This window comes from Sceloporus undulatus, chromosome 9, assembly GCF_019175285.1.
Source record: "Sceloporus undulatus isolate JIND9_A2432 ecotype Alabama chromosome 9, SceUnd_v1.1, whole genome shotgun sequence".
NCBI lineage: Eukaryota > Metazoa > Chordata > Lepidosauria > Squamata > Phrynosomatidae > Sceloporus > Sceloporus undulatus.
In genome coordinates, this window is record NC_056530.1 from 24856535 (window position 1) to 24878328 (window position 21794).

The 21794-nt window shown below is 50.1% G+C and overlaps 1 protein-coding gene across 1 annotated transcript in view; it reads right to left on the reverse strand.

Moving 5' to 3' along the window:
• The window catches only part of GRIK5 (glutamate ionotropic receptor kainate type subunit 5), a 31741-nt gene extending 13891 nt beyond the window's left edge, over positions 1–17850 (reverse strand). The window contains 13 exon segments of the mRNA XM_042440632.1: positions 680–789; positions 1004–1117; positions 1870–2073; positions 2420–2527; positions 3120–3224; positions 3949–4101; positions 5376–5537; positions 12349–12402; positions 13149–13327; positions 14674–14839; positions 15733–15830; positions 16452–16616; positions 17688–17850. Of these exon segments, the coding sequence (XP_042296566.1) occupies positions 680–789; positions 1004–1117; positions 1870–2073; positions 2420–2527; positions 3120–3224; positions 3949–4101; positions 5376–5537; positions 12349–12402; positions 13149–13327; positions 14674–14839; positions 15733–15830; positions 16452–16616; positions 17688–17772 (1703 nt within the window). The 5' untranslated portion in view covers positions 17773–17850.
• Between the last annotated feature and the right edge of the window lie 3944 nt (positions 17851–21794).

Genomic DNA, 21794 nt, shown 5'->3' on the forward strand with positions numbered 1-21794 from the left:
TCCATTCTGGTTAAAGGGAACCCACAAACTCTGGATGCAGAAGCTCTCCACAAAAGGATTTAGCATCACCTCCCAGGGACAGACTGAACAACCTGAGAAATTTGCATGGAAACCATGCGCGCCAGCCCTTCTAAGTGTCACATATTTATATAAATGCCTCTATCAGACAACTAGCCTCTCCTACAAAGCAGGGCCAAGGGCCAGTTGGTAGCCTTCAGGTCAGATGTGGCCCCCAAAGCAATCTTAATCTGGACCCTTGCAACCATTCTCAATTTCAACCAGGATACAGTTTTAAAAAAGCAATTCTGCCCACAGTTTCATGCACAAGGAGCAGGGTACATTTCCAAGTTGCACAAAACAGACGAGAAGAGAAGGGAAGATACTGTTCTGATAGGCCTTGCAATTAAAAGAAACCCACTTGAGTTTGGGAATGAAATGTTACAGCCGGTGCTGGGAATTTCCAGGAAACAATCCAGGACAAGAGCAAAGTCACTGGGATTTTTAACAAGCCTCAAGGAGTCCAGCAAGTAATGCCACAACCCCCTGACGCTCTCCTGTCTAAAGGCACTGTGAATAACCCTCCTCTCCCACAAACTCCTATTTTGGAGAATAAAGCCAGTCCCAAGGAAGGATGCCTCAAAGCCAAGCCGGGGATGGAGCCATGGCAAGGGTCACTCACCGGGCAGCTAGGAAGAGGACGCAGCTGACCGCCAGGTAGGCCAGGAGCATGAAGAGCCAGACAGCTGGAGAGAAGGGGTCCAGGAAGGAGAAATAGCCTGGTTTGCGCCCCTGCAAAGAAAAGCACCAGGATGCAAGGACAGGGAGACCAAACCTCTTGCTCTCTCTCTCTCACACATGCAACTGTTTTAGGGTTTCTTCCAAGAGTGGAGCCCACCAGACACTTGGGAGGGGGCTGAAAAAGGGACCCCCCACATTGGCACAGTTGCCCATCCTGGTCTAATGCCGTCCTGAATGCCAAGCAAGATGGGACCCACCAACCTACCATGTGCACCCGATAAAGGATGCTGATGCCCAAAGTCATGAAGGGCTTGGAGAAGTCAATGACCTTCTCCCGCTCGGCCGTGATGGTGAAGGCGGCCACCGCAAGGTCAGCTTTCTGCAGAGCAAGGACCAGAGAGGACCATTAAATGCACACACAAACACACAATGCTCAAACACTCAAGAGAAGTGTGTATCATGCTCCGTCAGATGGGACCAAGAACAAAAGAGTCCATGCTTTTCTTCTCCAGCCATTCTATCATCTCAGAGGGAAGGAAGGAGTCAAACAGCCCACCTCCATCAAGAGAAATGAGAGGTCTGTTTGGCAACTGGGCAGTGAAGGAAAGACCATGCAAACAATACCTTGCGCATGTGAAGGGCTTGGTGTGCAACAGACTTTTGGAAGCCAAGGGAGAGATTTGACATATCGATCTGAAGCAACCAGCCAAGGGTCAGGTGGAAAAGTTCCCAGTCATTCAATACAGAGAACATCTTGCTCTCAATATACAGTTGAAAACTGGGAACGTAGATCTTTCTTTTTCACCAAAGTGTTCACTAGGGTGACCATAAGCATGACCATAGCTTGGGATTCTGGGAACTGGAGCACCTTTTCCCAAACTCCCAAGCTTTCCCATATTTACTGTATATATTTCTGTCTTTACACAGAGCGTTACGAACACTGACTTAAGTCCCTTGACCTCCGGAGGGTCTGGGTGCAGTGCGCTGTTTCCCATCCCAGGCAGCAAAATTGCACAGAGAGCTTTGGGGTCTACTTGGGGGGAAGAGGACGGGAGGAACTCCCCAGAAGGAAGCCATGCCCCCCCATTTCTGAGGATGGAAGGGGGGAGAGGGGGTGCCCCACGGCCGTACCCGATTGATGAGCTCGCCCACCATTCCTGTCCAAGAGCCGTTGGGTTCAGGTGCCCCGTAGAGCCCATCGTCCACCAGTTTAATCTGGAAGCGGAACTTAAGGATGTCAGCCAGTTCGTGGAGCATGTCCACGCAGAAGCCCTCATATTGCTCCGTGCCGGACAACTCCTGGAAGTTTGCGCGACGCATGACATAGGGATTCTCCTGTAAGAGATGGGAAGGAGCCAACATGTTGCAGCGCATGCGGGAAAGAAACCCAGTCGATACCAAGAGCCCACTGTATCCATCTTCTTTAGTTAATAGGCTTTTCCTTTTCTTACAAATATAATGTGACACTCCATCCCTTGCTTCCATCACCTTTACATTTTTTCCACGGTTTTGCTACTTCTACTCTTGCAGCGCTTAACAAAAGCGCAATGAAGTCTTTGTTTACCTTGGAACCATTACTTTTTGAAGGGACACCCAGCATCCTGTCCACCCCTCACAGTCCTTAGCCCCCGAAAACGCCGCAGCCAGGTCCCCATGGGAGGCAGGGATCAGGCCCACTTACCAAGATGGTGGTGACTATCAGTGTCTTGTTCACCAGGCTCTCCGACACATTGATGTCCAGCGTGGTGGCGTTCATAGCGAGGGTCCTGTTGGAGTACCACACCCCAATCTGTAAGGAGGAGAAAGGCTGGCAGTGGAGTTCACTAAAGCCAATCCAGTATTGAGGGGGAGGGGTTGCATAAAAACATGTGTGTGTAGTATGCAACTGCATTATTAACACAGTAAGCAAAGGGATCTTGTAGCACTTTTGAGACTAAAACAGAAGCTGGTAGCATGAACTGTCATAGACTTGTGCCTGTTTTGTCAGATGCATCTAGGCTCAAGTCTATGAAAGTTCTTTCTTTCAGTTGCTCTCCAAGGTGCTACAAGATCTCTTTGCACACTGACTTGCCAGACTAACACAGCTATATCTTTGAATGAATTAACCTAGTGCTTCTCAAGCTCGCTGGTCTGGCAAAGTAGCGATTTTCCCTGCAGAAATGTTCCAGGGACTGGCACTATATTTGTGCCAGATTATTATTCTGTTCACATCATTTCCTGCAAGCTCACCACAGACCAGTGGGCAGTGGCTCACGGACTGGTGCTGGTGAGGGGTTCACTACTATTAAGGTGTCCTGGAGCCATGACCCAGACCAGGAGGGGGGCCAGGTGTGCCATGGCCCGCCTGCCGACCCGCCTGCCCTCCACCGCCTCCCCCTTACCTCCCGGTGTCCGTGCCGGGCTTTCTCCAGGATCCGCAAGGTGTAATTGGTGCGCTGGCCTTTGCTGTTGAACTCCACGCGGCCCGTCAGCCCGTCATACTCTACCTGGCCACGGATGGAGAGACAGAGATGGGGATCGGAGGGACGGACAGACGTGGGGGGAACAGGAGGAAGAGGGGAGAGAGTGAGACACCCCCAGAACCGGAGCAGAGCTGGGAGGCTGGCGCTCAGATCTCTGCACCCCCCAAATTGGAGTGAGTGTCCAGAGGCCCTGGTGCATGCACACACACATATACAAAAGTGGCTGTAAAAAGGTATCATGGGGAAAAAATAAACCACATGTAGATGCTTTTAAAACTCTTCACAGGGGGATAGCATGGGGCAAAATTGGGAGGCTTTGCGAGGCTTCAGTGGCTGCAAATTGGCACACACAAGCCATACCCTTTGCTCACCTCTGCCACACACCTACATGCGGGTAATTTAGGGCTGATCCAAAACAATTTCTACCCATTCTCTTTCACACCAAAATCTAGCTTTTTGCAAAGCTAATGGCTCTTGCCCATTCAAGAGCAAGCCAGTCCAAAATGCTCTGGACGGCAACAGAGATACAGCTCCTAATCCCTGCTGTGAGGATCCATGTTCCCCTCCAGCTTCTGTGGAGACTGCAGCAAAAGGGGGACCAGGGCAATCCAAGGGGGCTGGCAGGCCCTTCCCATCAAAACTCCCAAGCTTTGGCCCTGGATCCACTCCAAAGCTGCTCCTGACCATGTGCAGACGTCCACCAATTTCTAATAACAACCAGAGCTTCTGGGAAGAACCCATCTCTCACCATTCGCAGGTAGTTCATGAGGCTGGTGCCATGCTGCCAGATGTTGGACGATGTGCAGGCCAGGGGTTTGACCCCGATCTCTTGGCTGCGGTTCAGTTCCCGGACGGCGCTTACCACCACGTGGACGGCGTCAAACATCAGCGCCGCCGACAGCTAAAAGGGGAGCAAGTCATTCCGTTATTCTGGAATCTATTGTTATAATTTGTGTACCACTTTGTGTGTTGTACATCTCTTTTGAGACACCGAAAACTGGTCAGTAAGAGGTTTCATAAACAGTCTTGATTATGGCACAAATACACACACACACACACACACACACACACAGCCATATTTGCCACTCCTTTGACCTATTTTGAGGAAATAATTCAGCCCAAGAGCAGTGGGTAGAGCAGAGCTTGTGGGGGGAGTGAGCTTTTTGGACTGCAACTCCCAGAATGCCCCCAGCCAGCCGCTGGGAGTTATAGTCCAAAAGCTCCCCCTTTCTCTAGTCTCTAGGGCAGAGATGTTCCTCTCTTGAGCCTCTCCATTCAGTGACAGTCCTCCTTTTCCAAGCGGATCTTTTCCTTTTCCAAGGGCCAGGCCAGAAGTGGAGTGGGACCGAATGAGTCAGGGGTCAAGTTCTGAGACCCGGAGGATCCACTTCCCTTTGAATCCTTTTGTTTTTAACGAGAACCCAGGGATTCACCCACCAGACCTTTCCTTTTCACCCATCTGCCCCCAGCAATTTCCTAGCGCCAGACCTAGAATTAACTGTCGGCTTGCAAATCATCATTTCCTGGGTCCCCCAGGGAGCCTAACAATCGCCTCCAGCCGAGGAGGAGGAGGAGGAGGAGGAGGAGGCAGCCATGCTGATCAACGGAAAGAGCACTTTGGGCTTCCCTTTCTCCCCCCCCCCCCCCTGTTGATGAACTACAAATCATTAACAAAGGGAAAGGATGGGGCCAGGGGAGAATTGAATGCTTCCAACCCATTTGGGGAAACGGCAAAGGCTCCTTCCAGACAGAACGGAATAGGCCTTGCTTTCTGCAGGTGGCTTGATCTACCCAGTAAAACCAACCAAGACACTGGTTTCTCAATTTAAAAGGCAGCATGGCTTAAGGGCTGAAAAGGACAGATGTGGGTATTGATGGAAACCACCATCTACCTCCGGAAACCCTCTTGCTCCGTGGGCCTTTCGGAAGCGGAATGGCATTTGTCCTGCAAGAACCAGCCAATTTCAGCTAAGCACAGAACTTGGGGGAAATATCATCTGGGACCAAAACTTTTCCAAGTGGAAAGCACCCTCAATTTCCCCCCAGTTGGTTGCATCACAAAGCCTTCCACTTTGTGATGCAGTCCAAACCATCCCCACACACTTGTTGCATTTTGAAGAAAATGCCCAGCGCATGGGCATTGCGCACTCCCTCTCTCGCTCCTGGCTCTCTTACCGCTGGCCCTGGGTAAGCGCTGACCTCGCAGTTCTCCCTCCAGGACATGTTCAGGCTGCGGACAAACTCCGTGTAGAAAGGGTGGCTGGTGTTGAACATGGAGAAGCCCAGGACGTTGGAGTGGTCGTCCACGATGCCGTCCAGGTGCAAGATCGGGAAGTCCTGCAAGGGTTGAGAGCACCAAAAAGGGACACTGATGCAGCCTGGCAAAGACAGATCCTAAACAACTGCCATTCAGAGTAATTAAGGAAAGTAAGTCATTAAAAGAGGGATTTGGGAGCCCCAGAGGAGAGAGGGGTGTATGTGTGTGTTGTGTGCCTTCCAGTCATTTTGACATATGGCAACCCTAAGATGAACCTATAATAGGGTTTTCCTGGCAAGGTTTGAGGACGTTTGCCATGGCCTTATTGTATGTGTGACTTATTGCCCAAGGTCTCCCAGTGGGTTTCCCTGGCCAAACTGGGAACTCTGGTCTCCAGAATTGTAGTCTTAACACTCAAATCTCTGCTACTACTACCACTACTATTATTATTATTGCTGGTTACATGACTATCGAGTGTTAACAAGTGAGTTTTTGGATTATTGAGGATGGCTTCTATCCATGGATCTAAGAACCAGCAAAGTATTGTTGGACAACGCAGCCCCATTTCAAGCCATTGTGAGCCTCTCTATGGCAGCGTTATTCAGATGTTCTCTCAGTCCGGCTGGATTCGCTCCCAGAGCGCCTCTCACCAAGGCATGATGTTGGAGATGATGGTGATGAGCCATAATTCTCCGTTTAAAAACAAAAAGCAATGCAGGGAAAGGGGGGGGGGATACTTTCACCAGCTGCCAAATACCTTTTTATTTAGATCTGCCATAAGAAGGGTCTTTTAATGGCAAATGCTGCATTTTATTATCCTTGCTGCATTTGGAATGTGCTTTTCATGGTTTTGAATTAACGTTTCCACCAGATGACTAAATAGACTTTTCAAACCCAGCTTTTCCTTCAGACCAAGAGCAAATATTTGGCCAGAGCTAAAGGCATAGAGAGGCTCTTGCGGTTTACGGCCGAATCCATCTTCTTTGAGTTAAATTTGGGGAGATCACCAGGGGCTTGATAAAAGGGTCAGCCGCTGCACCACCGCGTCACGCATTTAGTGGGAAGCAGAAGCTGAGCCTCAGGCTGCTGAACATATTGTTGCATTGCACAAATTAACCCTTTAAAAAGCGTATTTATCCATATGCATATTCTGAGACTCAGTCTCTCTTTCACAACATATTCCCAGGTCCTTCTGCCAAGCAATAATGCAAGCCAACATTTCACCAACAAAACCTGGGCTATTTCACCATTTGGACACATGCGGCCAAGGAACCTCAGAGGATGGTCAAGTTGGGGAAAGTTATAAAGGAGGAAGGAGAGAGACAAGCAAGCTTTTGCCTGAACCTTCTGGGAAAGACAGGACTCTCCCCTTCCTCTCGTCTCTGAGTCAACTGAATGGACATTACTTTTGCAATCGGAGCTCATTTTGCAGCAACTAAAATAAGCCGAGGAACAAAGGAGGAAAGCGGGAGGAGGACAGAGAGACTCTCTCTCTCTCTCTCTCTCTCTCTCTATACACTGGTCCCCCGGGTTACGAAATACCCAGGTTACGAAATTTTCGGGATACGAAAAAATCCCATAGGGATTTATTGTTTCGGCTTACGAAGGTTTTTTCGGGTTACGAAAAAACCCCGGCGCTGTTTTAAATGGAGCCGCGGCGCAGCCGCGGCTTTTTCCCCATTAGCGCCTATGGGCTATTCGGCTTACGAAGTATCCCGGGTTACGAAAGCGGCGGCGGAACGAATTAATTTCGTAACCCGGGGTACCAGTGTATATATATATATATATATATTAATTATAAATCCCAAATAGCAAATCTTGATTTTGCCATTTTATATGAGGGACACAATTTTACTCTGCCATTGTATTTAATGGGATTTGAGCATCAACTAGTTTTGGTATCCACATTTAGAACCAAACTCCAGCGGATGTCAAGGACCCACTGTATTTTATTATTATTATTATTATTATTATTATTATTCTCCAGGACTCATTACACATCAATACATTTATACTCCTATGTTGTTGTCAAGTCTTTTCCAATTCATGGCAACCCTAAAGCGAAGCTATCATAGTGTTTCTTGGCAAGCTTCTTCAGAGGAGGTTTGCCATGGCTTTCCTCTGAGGCTGAGAAAGTGTGACTTGTCCAAGGTCTCCCAGTGGGTTTCCATGGCCAAACTGGGATTTGAACCCTGGTTTCCCAGTGTCCTAGCCCTATATTCCTATACCTAGGCTTATACACCTATATGTAGGCTTTAACTATATGCTTCCAATTGTTTTTAGTGATGTTAACAGCTTGGCTCTCTTTTAATGTTGACCTTTTGTGTCTTTTAATGATGCTGTATTTGTTTCAATGTACAAATCACCTGGAGTCCTGTTTGGGGGCAAAAGGTGGGGTATCAATAAAGATGGCGGTGATGATGATGGTGATGGTGATGATGATGATGGGAATCATGGCGGCGGCAGCTGCTTGGAGCCTGACACAGCTGACGATCCTCATTGATTCTGGATTCTTGGATAGAAATCAGAATCATTGATGAACCAAAATGCCAGAGATGAGATAATTCCTGGTGGACTGGGAAACCAATGAATAATGTTAATAATGCCATATAGTTAAAAGAAGTGCATTGGATCAACATTAAAATGAAATTAAGTGGTCAACAAACAAGTAAAAACGCAACATGCAAAAATAACAAAACAGCAATTGACAAACAGCATTGCGTCCAGTTGAGAGCCTTTTCTTTGGAAACCTTTAATTCCCAAACATGTCCCCTAAATCCGACCATTGCTTCCAGGAGCTAAAGAGGACTGGGCCCTTTATCCGTTAGGAGGAGAAAGTCAGCTCCTCGTTCTTCTTCGCTTTGGTGCAAAGGACCAAATAAATTAGGATGTCGGGCCAAACATCTTTTATACAAGCTGCACAAGCTTCATGGTCATATGCCATTCAAGACTATTTTAACTGGTTTTAGATCATCTGTTTTCAATGGAGAAACTACTTCGCCTACAGTCAATATCCTCCATATTCATGGATTTTTTATCCGTAATCCATGGTTTGAAAATATTCCAAAAATATATAAATCCCACAAGCAAACCTTGCCGTTGCCATTTTATCCAGCGGACGCCTTTTTACTCTGCCATTGTATTTAATGGGGCTTGAGCATCCACAGAGTTTGGTGTCCAAAGGGGTTCCTGGAACCAAACCCTAAGAGATACCAAGGGCCCACTGTATTTTAATCCTTTTAAATGTCTGTAATTATTTATAGTTATTGTAAGCTGCCTTGAGATCTTCAGATCATATTTCAATTTTAAAATAATACCAATGAAACCCACGGAGAGACTTTGGGGAGTCAGACCTTCTCAGCCTAAGAAAAGGAAGGCAATGGGAAACCTCTGGGTCAGAACTGTCCAGAAAACCCTAAGATAGGATCATTGTAAGCTGGCGTCCACTTAAGGCATCGATGTCCAAACTCTGGCCCTCCAGGTGTTTTGGACTTCCTCTCCCAGAAGCCTCAGCCACCTTGGCCAATGGTCTGGGATGCTGGGAGCTGAAGTCCGAAACACCTGGAGGGCCAGAGTTTGGCCATCACTGACTTAAGGGCACATCACAACATCAGCGTTTGATACATTGCCAGCATTCTGCACAGATCTGACAAAATGCCAAGTGAGGCAGATCTCTGCCCCAAGGACCTTCCAAACCAACATTCAAGACAAAATGAACAGAAAGTGAGGGAGACCGGAGGCACGGCTGAAGACGGGGAGGAAGCACCGTTCCTTTGGCTTCTATCGTCTTGGACTCAAGAGCGGAGGAGAAAGAGCAGAGCAACCCCAAATAGCCAGGAGTGGGATGATGTTTAAAAATAAAACGACAATTACACAGCACTTTCCCCAGAGCAGCAGGTGCACACTGTGTGTAAACTGAAATAACACAAGTTGCAAAACAATTGAAGGGAGAACAACTCACCCCACTCACCCCTACTTAAAATAAGCCCAGACAATACATCCAAATTTACTTCTCCTCCCAGATGGTTGCAGTGTCTTCTTTCTCTCACAAACACACACATACACAAAGAGACAGATCCAAATGTGACAGTGCCCACAACCGTTGTTTGCAAGCATAAGCGTTCGCAAAGTGTCTGGCCTTAGGAGCAAAGCCAGAGGGAAAACCCACTTTCACATTCAGATCTTGCTAAGGGTTGTCAGGAGCCAAGTCAGAAACATTTTGCCGGAGGATCTCTAGCCTTTGGCCGGCCGATTGGTTGGTTGGTTGCCCAGCCCTGTCCTAAATCACTGGCACCTTCACCTTCACACACAGAAAAGCACCAGCGATGGATGGGAGGACGTGTGTGTGTGTGTCTGTTGGGAAACGACAACCCTGACCCTCTGAAACGCCTGCGCTGAGCATCCCCTCTCTGTGCAAAGAAGAGGCACATTGCTGCTGTTTTTAAAGCCGCATACCCTCCAGCTAGGTTTGCATGGCAGGGTCACCTCTCATCACTGCTGAAACAAATGCTGAACCCGAGCCAATGCTCCACTTTGCCCAGCGAGAAGGAACCAGTTTCTGAGGCAAGGGCTGGGCTCTGCAAGCCAAGGCAGGGATCGGTCCCCAGGAGGGTTGGATGCCGCAAACCAGCGCTCTGGAAAACGGGGGTCCGGGGGAATGTGGCGCAGACCCAGCGAGCGAGGAAGCCTGGTCCCAAAAGGAAAGAGCGGGCATCCTGATGGTCAACTGCAATGGCACTAAGTCAGGCCAATGGCATTACAATTTGCCAGAAGGGTGCTAGCACTCTCCAGCTCTCCCAGTTTGGCAGGGACTGTCCCAATCCATCCTCTGTCGCCCCAGTTTTCTAGCTGCTTTTAAAATGTCCCAGTTTCTCTCTCCTTCTTCCACCTTTTCCCTTTGTCCTTCAATTGCTGCAACCTGAGTTCAAAGAGCAACAGGAGTTTGGACTCCATTAACTCAATAGGGGAGAAGAGAAGCAAACTACAGCAGTCTCTACTAGATGATGATGATGATGATGATGATCATCATCATCATCATCACCACCACCATTATATTTGTACTCTGCTTTTTCTCCCAAAAGTGGGACTCATACTGGTTTATAGTCTAAAAACACAGTACAGTGAAAAACTTACAAAAGTGACAATTAAAATGGAAGTAGATGATTACAATGTTAAAACATCATTAAAAAAAGCAGAATGCAAATAAAAAAAGATAAAAGCAATTAAGAAGTTTTAAAGGTCTGTCTGTTCTTCCTCATCCCTGTTGCCGCCTTGACCCCTCTCTTATGTTGCCACACATGCTCCTGTTTTAATCAGTGGAACGTAGGGAAGTCCAGATGCTAGCTCTTGCCTCTTTCGGTAATGCAACTAATGTTTTGGTGAGTTGCGGCCACCAGACGCCAGCCGTGTCCTGGTCAGTGGAGGCCAGAGGTGGCCGCGGCAGAGGGTCCGGCTGGCCTCCTCCAGAGCAATGGCAGCATCTGCAGGGACCACAGGAGGAGCCCAGAGGTCCCTGCGGATGGGCATTGTAGTATCTCCCTTGCAGGAAAGGGGACGGATGCTTCTCTGCTGCCCCCAACCCACCCTCCACCAGCCAGGAAAAGTGTTGGGGACTGCAGCTGAGAAAACAAGGGTTGGGGGATTGGATGGGAGATGATCATGGCTGCATCTTATAGCTGCATCTCCCGGTGAAGCACCTCAAGCCCCTGTTTCAAGCTCTGCTGAAGACAGCAGCCCCCCCACACCCAGCACTTGACCCCTGCAGCCCTTTGAAATGCAAAACACAATGTGGTCCTCGCTCGCTCTTAGGACAACCCACAATAAGGACGTCAGCCACGGAGAGCTTGTTGTGGGAACTGCAAGGGAGAAGACAGGGAGACAAACTGGATGGATGGTTTTTGGTGTTGGGGGCATCACATGTAGCTTCCCTCCCTGCCACCCCTGCAAGGTCAACCTCCAAAGACCTTGGGCGAAATCTTGTCAGTGTCCACGTTCTCCTAGGGAAGCGGTCAAACATTTTTCTCCGACACCCAACACCCACATTCAATCCAAGGTCACGGGTGCAAAGTCGCGCACGGATGCCAATGTGAATGTAGACTCACATTTGGGGATGCCTTGCATAGCACGTCCTGGTTGTGCAACATTACCCTTCAACGCAAGGGGTTGTGTAAGACGAGCAGCACATAACTCCACTTGCCAACGTTTACGTCACACAACCCCAATGGAGTAGTGCGCCTATTCTGCAACCCGAGACGACAGTTTGGACAGCTGCCTCCTTGCAAGACCCTCCAACATTTCACAGATGAAAACTGGGAGCTGCATCAGAGCGTGATCAAGATGGCAAAAGCTATGGACAGGAAAGGACTGAGAAGCCAAGAGAGGCTGCAGCCGTTTGCACTTCTGGCCTGGGAAGGGTAAGTCACCTCTCCCACAGAGTTAATGGAGAGCAAACTAATGCTGCGCTTTGAACCCAGTTTACAGCCCTTGAAGCAGCTGAGGACAAAGGCAGCAGCAGGTTCTGAGTGTTGTGAAAGGGCAGCAAATTGTTAAGTCATTTAGGTTTTTTTCCTATTGTATTCTTACTGCCAGGGAGAAGGAAAGGGACCGGTGTGGTTTTCTGCCTCTGCTGCCAAAATAACTTGGCTGGCTTCAGGAACAATGTACCTTGACTTGGGAGGGAAGCAGCGCTTGCAACTCTCTGCTTTAGGTGGCAGAAAAACCTCTCCGGTCGGCGCAGATAGAGTCGAGACCAGATGGGCACCTGGTCACCACGCCTTCTGGTCAAAGCTCTCCAACGGCTTTTCCAAGCTCTGCTCCCTTACAGGGGTGGGAGTTTTACATAGAGACACACTTGGTCTTCTCTGTCTCAGCCACTGCTCTGCCAGTACTCACCATCGTGGTCAGGATGTATTTGTAGAAAGCGGATGTCATGCCCAACTCGGAAGCCTAGAAACGGAGCAAGAGAAGGAGAAGCAGGTTTGGTACAAGACTTTCTGGGCTTATCAACTCCCTGCCACTCAAGCCAGATGTGATCCAGCTGTTTTCCCAGGTGCGCAAGTTCAAGACTGGCAAGCTGTGGCAGTCTTGGGCTCTTGGCAAGAGATCCCAAACAGGTGGCCAGCAAGTGAGGGTCACTCAGGTGTGTGTCTGCACAAAACACTGATTTAATTCCATCTTTCAAACCCAAGCTTGGAAGTGTTCCTTTTTCGGACTATAATCCCCAAAATTCACATATGTGTCTGCATGGGATGCAGGCTGACTTAACTGCATCTTTCCTGTCTTGAACTACATCTTCCTAAAATTATCCCCAGCCAGCTATGAGTCTCAGAGAGTTATCAGAATAGACCAGGAGCAGCTAGCGGCTCCCAAGTCAGAGGGTCAGTGAATCCACTTCACATTTTAAACCCAAGGTGCTGAAATTCTATATGCCACAAAAGCAGCTCTAGCTGCCCAAACCCAGAGCAGATTCACTGTTCCATTGACATGAGAGCCACAAGCATCCATTGGGTTTGCAATGATGTTTTCCACCCCAGGAAGGCAGAATCTGCCTCCAGGTCTGATGGATCACTCTGGGAGGAGACTAGCCAGGAGTCTGCAAAGGGCCACTCCATCCAGATGGAGGCCAAAGGTGTCCTTGGCCTCCCCACTGAGGCAGAGAGACCCCCACGCCCCCCCTCCATCCTGCTTCTCACCTTCTTGAGGATGAGATAAGAGATGGAAGCATTGGCGTCCACGATGATGGTGGAGATCTTGTCGTCCCTGATCTCCTTCAGGAGAGGCGTCGGGTCGTTGGTGTCGTCCAGCATCCGGATGGAGAGCGTCTCCTTGGAGATGAGGAACTGTCGCACCAACTCCTCCAACCTCAGCAGGCCTGAGCAGAAGGGACAGAAGGACAACGGGTGATGCCAGCCGCATGTCCGAGCCAGGAGCCCAGCCCTACCCTGCCTGGCTTTGGCATTCGGGACTTGGCCCTGGGAGTCCTTCCATCGGGACGCAGGAGGAGCACAAAGCTCAAGGGTATCTACAGATATGTCTTTTTGTGCCTGTTCACAGAGGTGTAGGAGGCACTGCTTTGCATCCTAATTTCTGAAGGATTAAGCAAGGCCTCCTCCATGGCTGCCTCATTGCCCCAGAACAGGGTCCCCACAGTCCCCTCTGCTAGCATTCAGCCTTGCAGCAATACACAGAGGATTCCATTTCTCCAGAGGCAAAGGTGATGCTAACTGTGTCTCTGTGTTCAACGTGAAGAGTTGTTGTGGTGGTTTTAAAAAGCAAACAGATCCTATCGCTGCTGTTGCTGAGGGAAGTGGTAATTCCTGAGGTGGCTGCATGCAGAGAGCTGGGAGTTTGCATCCCTCCTGTTTGCCCCAAGAGGGAAATCCCTGTCGGCAGCAAAGGGCAAACAGAGCCGACACAGGAGCAAATATGTCACTCACCAGCCACTCACCAGCTGCGGCTACCGATCCTGGGTTTTGTTAATCAAGAAAAGCCTACAACTCCCAGAATCCCCCAACCAGTATGGCCAGGTTCTGGGACTTGTATTCCAATGATTCTTCCCAGCTCTGCATCATCCCAATTATTATTAACCCCCCACCTCACTGCTGCTATTTGTATTTGAATTGAAAGTGGATGTTAAAAGTAAAGGCACCTTAAACATCACATCTAGCACCACAGTACTGGGACATCCTGCAGCCTTTCTCCAGATGCAGTTGGACTACAACTCCCAGAATGTCTCACCATTAGCTAGGGGCCCAATGGGAGCTGCAGTCTGACAACATGGGGAGGCAGGCCTCCATTGAGATTTTGTGCTGAGGGTAGGGAGTGTTAATCTCCACGCACACACTGGTTGTACTAAGCCATCCTTCTGTCCAATGGCAACACTGGGTGACTGGACGCATGCCTGCATATGCAACTCACGCGCTTACACAATGGTGCCACATGAAGAACTGAGTAGGGTTAGGGTACCAGATCAGACCAAAATGTCCAACCACTGCTTCCAGAGGGGAACTTACACACATGTTAGGGTTGCGTAGAACGTGCTGCAAATGAAGCACAGAACTTGCGGGAAATTGGACTACCGATCCCAGAATCCTGACTCCATTTTCCTGTCAAGAGGAGGGAGCACAGAGAGAACTGCCCCTCCAGCCTCAGGCGCACCACGCTCCCTCCTGCCCCATGCGCCCGCCCCAGCCCCAATCCCCAGCCCCACTTCCTCACACTCGGCCTTGGCGCAGATGAGGCTGGCTGAGGGGTAGTTGAAGGACTTAAGGATGCGCGAGACGGCCAGGCTGACATCTTCATTGCTGGGGTAAAGGCTGACGGAGGCAAAGCGCAGGTACTGCAATTTGGGGGTCTCCTCCGGACCCACTTTGACATGAGGGATCTGTGGAAGAAAAGGGAGGCATGGGTGGCTGGCACTGGAGACCCCTTTGCCCACTCTAAAAGGTGACCTTTTTTGGACTAGCGCTGACTGGAGGATTCTGGGAGTTGCCATTCAAAAGTTTACTATTCCAAGCTCTGATTAAGGATAGGATCATAAGAGTTGGAAAAGACCCCCAAAGGCTATCCAACCTCCTTCTGCCAGGAAGGAAGACATCATCCAAGTCCCTCCTGCGACAGATGACCATCATCCAGCCTCTCTTTAAAAACCTCCAGTATTTCTATCTACTTAGCTTTGATTTTAAGTACTGTACGTTTTGATTACGCTGCAGAGAGTGAGACATTGACAACCGTTCACACCTTGACCTCTTGCTGTTTGCTGCCTTTTCATGCTCTCAGTTGCATTGCTACTTGCCCTTTCCTTGGGATGCATCCTAAATTCTTATTTCTAGAGGCTGACCTGCAGTTTTAAGATGCCGCAATGCAGGAAATTTGGGGAGTGAAAGAAAATTTCGTTTGCAGGGATGAAATTATTGGGGGGAATGCCCTCATTTTGCACACACATACACACAGAGAGAGCAACCCTCTTGTCCTGAAACCAGTTCCAAAGTGGCTTTTCACTCCTGGGGCTTCTACAAGAGGCAATTTTGCCCTTCTTCTTGGTTGGAAGAAAGGAGCAGTCCACCAAAACCACATGCACCCCAGGGGCCATGCTCCCTTTCCCCCACACATGGCCGCCCTAAATCTTTGCCTACAACTTTGGCATCCGACCCTTGCTTGGCACCATGGGACTCCAGGGGAGAACTGGTCCTGAGTTTCTATGGGAGAATCCAACTTTGTGGCTGAAACGGAGGACCCCTGAAAGCACTGAGCTGCAATGGATATGGTGCGGCTTACCTCTTTCTCCCCACAGATGTGGCTGACGATGGAAGCAGAGGCTGGGCTGGAGGCCGGGCCCAGAACCGACACCACGCCTTTGGGCAGAATCTGACACACTGCATTGAGGGGGAACGACAATCGGAAAGACGTTACCCAAAACGGACCTTGGCCAACCCATTAGCCAAGCCAAAGCATGCCAGGTGACTCCCTTTTTCAATCCCCTTTCCCTGCCACAACGGGTCAAGGAAGGGATTACACACACACACACACACACAGACACGCAATGTCCTCACAATGCCTGGCCCACTTCACCTGAAAGCTCCATTTAACCTCAACGTGAAAGACTTTCCTTGGGTTTATGGCAGAGGGAAGCAAAGCACCCACCTTGCCCCGAGTACACAGTTCTGAATCCCGTCCCACCCGGCATCACTCACAAACACACAGGCCACAACTTTGTGGAGATAAGTACTTAGGGTAACTAACCACTGCTCCTGTCCATAAGAAACGCATTATGGAGCCAATGCTCCCTTTGATTGATGCACACAGAGATCAAAAGGGTAAGTGGCCTTATGATGCCTGGCACAGAGACACCCACAGGCCTTGGCGTGCAGGGCTGCATTTCTTCCCATGCACTTGGTGCTTAGTTCTCACCCCAGTCCAGCAAGAGCTCATGCGCATGCATTTGCAGAGAGAGAGAGAGAGAGAGAGAGAGAGAGAGAGAGAGAAAGGGAACATACTGGTGTCGGTGGTCTCGTACTGGCTGTCCCGCTGCAGCTCAAAGATCTCCACCTCCACCCGGGCTTTGGCTGGCACCTCGATGATGCTGTTGATGTGCTCCCGTGCCAAGGCTAGTGCCAGTCGTTCCCCGCGGCCACAAACTGTCTGGTCATCTAAGATGGCAGCTGGGCAGGAGGGCAAGGGAAGGAGACAGAGAAAAGCCAACCGTCACCAAAATGCCAGTATCCCCTGAAGAGAAACCTACTCCCTGGTGGTCTTCTCACCCCACACCTCTGTAGATACAGGTCCCACCAGCCCACAGAAGCCAGGCCACCCCCACTAACCCCCAGACTCTCCTCCCAGACCAAGAAAGGCCCAGCCACTGATGTTCTATTCATTGTTGTTGTGTGCCTCCAAGTCGTTTCTGATTTATGGCAACCCTAAGGCGAGCCTCTAATGAGTTTTCTTGGCAGGTTTCTTCAGAAGGGGTTTGCCATTGCCATCCTTTTAGGCTGAGAGAGTGTGACTGCCCATGGCACCTGGAATAAGGTGATGGGAGTTGTAATCCCTTGCCTCTGGAAAGTGCCAGTCTAGTTTTGGGCAAAAACATTAGCTTACTCCAAGAGAATCATGCTTTGAGTAAAACAGTACTTTAGTCTTTACTTTTCCTTATCTTTTTAGCTACATGTCTTTTTAAACTATATTTCTTTTTAACTTATCAGCTGTTTTGAATCCCAGCTTTGGGGGAAAATCAGGGTATAAATAAAGTGAAGACAAATAGACAGACAGATCTGGCTGGCAGGCAGGCAGGCAGGCAAGCAAAGTCAAGCTAACCTCCTGCACCTCCTTTTTGCAACCCACCTGATGGGGCTTTCCTCCCCCCACAAGACCACCCCTTTCCTTCTGACCCCCAACATACACACAAAACACACGCTGCAGCTCTTTCCTTTTGCTCCCTGCCCTGATTTATGCCCTCTACAGCCGTCTGGATGGGAAGAGGATAACAAACGGAGCTGCTGAACAGAGCAGACATCATGCGGCTGGCCACCCTGGGGCCATCCGTCACCTCCAGGGTCAGGCTGCTCCCAATTCCCGGCTCTCTGCCCCCACTTTGCAAGCCTCCCTCTCCCTGAAGCTTTGCCCTCCCTCAACAGCCCAGCTCTTCCACTTCTTCTCCTGCCCCCCATGGTCATGCCTTCTCAACATGTGCATGCCCTGCCACTTTTCCCATACGTGTGCCTGCTATGCGCTCTTACCCATGCGGAGAGAAGAGAGCACCTCCAGGCTCTTGTGGGCAAAGGCAAGAATCAGCAGCAGCAGCAGCGCGGGCAAAGCCGGCATCTTCTACCCCTCCTCATGGAGAAAGTTCGGCCGTGGCCTCTGCGCTGCCACCTGCAGATGGGGCGGGAAGCACAGGTGTCCTCCATCAGAACAGTTATCGGTCCAAAAGGAAAGGGAATCAATTCTCTCTCATACACACACACACACACACACACACACACACAGCATGCATTCAGCCATGGGGATCAGTAGCATCCATGTCAGTAGGGCATGAATCCATGCCGGGTTTGGCTTTGTCTTGAATGATCCTGCTGTCCATGGGTCCCATTCAGAATTAAGGCAGGATATAAAGAAATGAGTCGCTTTAATTGGAGGGGCCCATTCTCTACTCATTCCTTAGAGAAGGTGTGGGGGGACCGGTGGGGTTTGCTGGGATCCTCAGGCTGCCTACTGCTAGATTCGGCTTAAGAATTTTAAAACTTGTGCATTCCATAGATGTTCTGTATCCTAAGCCCCTTTGAGTCCCACTTGGTAGAAAAGAGGGGTATAGATAAAATGAATAAGCAAATGTTAACTGTGGGAGACCCCAGTCTCTGGGGCTAGTTCCCCCACCGCAGCCAACAGGGAGCTTGGCCTTGCATGGCGGAGTGGGACTTCTCCCTTTCTTGCATGCTGGGAGGATAAAGGCAAAGAGAAATGGGCAAAGCCTTCAGCCACTCTGTCAGGCCAAGTGAAAGAATCAGAGAGAGAGAGATTCCCCTTCCATGAACTTTTTCCACCCGTCGACTGACTCAACAGAGAGTTGGGAAAGACATTTTTGGTCCAGACTCACTGGGTCCAAAACATTGCCTGCCAGTGAACAGTTAGTATGACCCTCCAAGAGTTGTTGGACTGCAACTCCCATCATTCCTCGCCCTTAGCTTTGCCAAATAGGGGCCGGATGTGTGTTGCAGTCCAGCAAACTCTGGCCAATGTCCATCTGGATCCCACTCCTGATTTACATGCAACTCCCCACCTCTTGAGAGGGAGCCCTCCCAAAACCCTTTCCGCCGTTGCACACCTTCTTCTCTGCACTTGCAGAGTTCAGTCCCTGTAACCCAGCATCCCCAGGGACTTTATGCCCAGCCCTGCATGCCTCTGTGGTCCCTCGACCTTTCATCCCAGCATCCTCCTTGGGCCCTGTGCCATGTGCCACGTATGTGCTGTGCACCATCACTTGGGCATCAAAGCCTATGGGGCGGAACGCCATCTAGCCAAATGCCAACACACTCCCTGCAGCCACAAGGCCCCCTTGCAGCCGCTGGGCCTGACCTTCCCCAAGGCCCATGAGAACCCGTCCAGTGCTGGCACTGCGGTGGGACCCATGCACCCTCCCGCTGTCCCCGTCGCCTTTGCACCTGATGCCCGTCCTGCTCTGAGCTGAGTCAGCAGCAGCATCCGTCCCGTCCTCACGCCGCACAGCATTCACCTTGAGCATTAATATTTATCTTCCCCTCAGCCACAACTGGGCAGGTGGTGCAGCTGAGGCGATGCCAGAGCGAGGGAAGGAAGGAAGGGAGCTGGCATGGAGGCACAACGGCACTTCAAAAGCATCCTTTGGAGGGAGAAAAGGACTCCAGGAGAGAAGAGATGAACCCCCAGGAGCCACAGCATGCTTCCCCTGGCAAAGCCAGCGGATAAAAATCTACAAAAGGAAGGCAGGAGCCATGCTCCCAGCGATGCTCTCTCTACCACTCACTGGAGGGCAAGAGAGATGTGGGGGGCGTCCAAGCCCTCCTTCACAGCTCCCTGCAAGAATCCAAAAGATACCTTTATGCCGGTCAATCCAGGCTGAGGATAGGGCCCTGTTCACTGGGGCCTGAGTGCGGTTTTGCATCACTGTAGCTCCACAATAAGGAAAAGCAGCCCTTAGCAAAATTCACTCTCATCTCCACAGTTCTGAAAGCAGCCTTCTTTGGCCCTCGCACCTTCTCTGATGCGTTGTATCCCATCATCTGCAACCACCACTGAGGGATGATGGGAATGATGATCATGGACAGCAAGCCAGGCAAGGCTACTTTAAGTGCAAGCCTACCCTTTGGAAGTAAATTGGCTCTGTTTCGGAAGAAGGAGCTGGCAAAACCACTCTGAAGATCTCTTCCCTAAGAGAAAAACGTTAAACTCATGGGTGGACAGGCAACATGAAGGCATGCCCCCCAGACACATACACACACACACACCTCCCAGAATGCCCCAGTCCATGCCCCGTTGGCTTGGGCATTCTGGGAGATGTAGGCCAGCATCCTGGGAGTGAGATACGCATGCCTCAGGGACGCACCACATCAGAGGCGAATTAATCGCCACAGCGCAAGAGACGCATCCTGCTGACAGCAGCAGAAGTGGAATTGTGCTGACGGCAGCGTTGTGCTTTGTGGTTGCACACTCAAACTGTGTGTGTGTGTTTATTTACTTATTTAATACCCCGCTTTCCCCTAGCAAGGGACTCAGCGCGGCTTCCAAAAATGTAAAGCAAAGCCCAGCTAAAGTCTTATTTACTGAAGTTCAACAATGACAACAACAACAACAACAACTAAACAGAGGATTCTGTTTAAAAAGCACATAAATAAAACAGTTTTAAAAGCAGCCATTGCCATGTGCTCTGCGTGGGAACTGCATAGTGCTGGCACAGTGTATCTCTGCATGTGGACATCTATTCCATGCTCAGGGGGCACTGGATTGCAGCCATGCCCCCCAAAAGGCAGCATTCATAAGTGCCGCTATTTGGGGGGGCTAAAGTCAAATGCCATTTAGAGTCAGACCAGATCCATATCCAGAAACGCTGCAAAGAAAAGTCCTAAGGCAATGAGTGGTTCCCAAACGTTTGGGCTTCCAGGTGTTTTGGACTTCAGATCCCAGAATTCCTGACTTCTGGCCAAGCAGAATGAGGCTCCTGGACTGGGAGTGGAAGTCCAAAACACCCGGAGAACCAAAGTTTAGGAGCCACTGGCCAAAGAGATCATTCTGGAATGGACAAAACATAAATTCAAGTGGCCTAATAGGCTCATGAGTATTTAATGTTGGTGCATTTCATCTGCCCAAACCTTGCCTAAATGTGTCCCCCCCCCCCTTCAAGCAAAAGGGTTAAAACCAACATCAGGAATTGCCTGTTTGTCTCTTTGTGGCTGAGCTGCAAGGAGCATCACTCGGCCAATGGCTCAGGCTGGCCTAGAAAAACGTAGACCAATGGACAGAAAAGGTGAAGGAAAGGGAAAGGGAACCTGGAATATCCTTGAAGGGTATAGGATTTGCTGTAACCACAGCCCTGCCCTGAGCATGTGCAGAGTGTCTTATTGATTTAAAACCATAAAACTGTAGACTCTTTGAGTCAGAAAGGATCCCAAGGGCCATCTACTCCAACCTCCTGGTATTTCAAGATGGCTCCATCATGTCACCTCTCTTCTCCAAGCTAACACCCTCACTTCCCTTGGCCCTTCTTCACAAGGTTTCCAAGCCTTTCATCACTTTGGTCCCCTAGAACTATCTGTCTCTGACCCCTCCTCTGGCCAGAGCTCCCAAGGCCAAGGGACACCAAGCCAAACAGACATCGTGCATAAACACAGGCTTAATAACAACAGCTCCTTAAAAGCAAACACACCTAAAACTACCAGAAAAGCCCCCCGAAAACCACTGCCAGTCCCATACGGGGGGAGGGGTGTTCTGGGTGTTGCATAACTTGCATTGCCCTCCAAAAGTAACTTTCCCAAGCTGCCATAGAAGTCGCAGGGCAAGGTGGTCCAAGGGGCATTCCTTCTTTCCTGGGGAAGCTTCCAGCACATCGCGGGAAAGGGCCCTTCATCCCAGGCAGCAACGGTTGCCTGGCAACAGGAAGCTGCTAAGGAGGAGGAGGAAGCTGCGGTTGCTAAGCGAAGCCATCTGGGGCTCTGAGCGGCCTCCTTGCGGAGGGGCTTCCTTCCTCCCACGCTCCAGGCCACCCACAAGAGGCGCACCCTCCCCACATGCGCTATCCCAAACCCTCTCCCTCAATGGGGCACCTTCTGGTTTGATTTCCATTGAGTGCACCTCTCCCTTCAAGGCACCTGTTG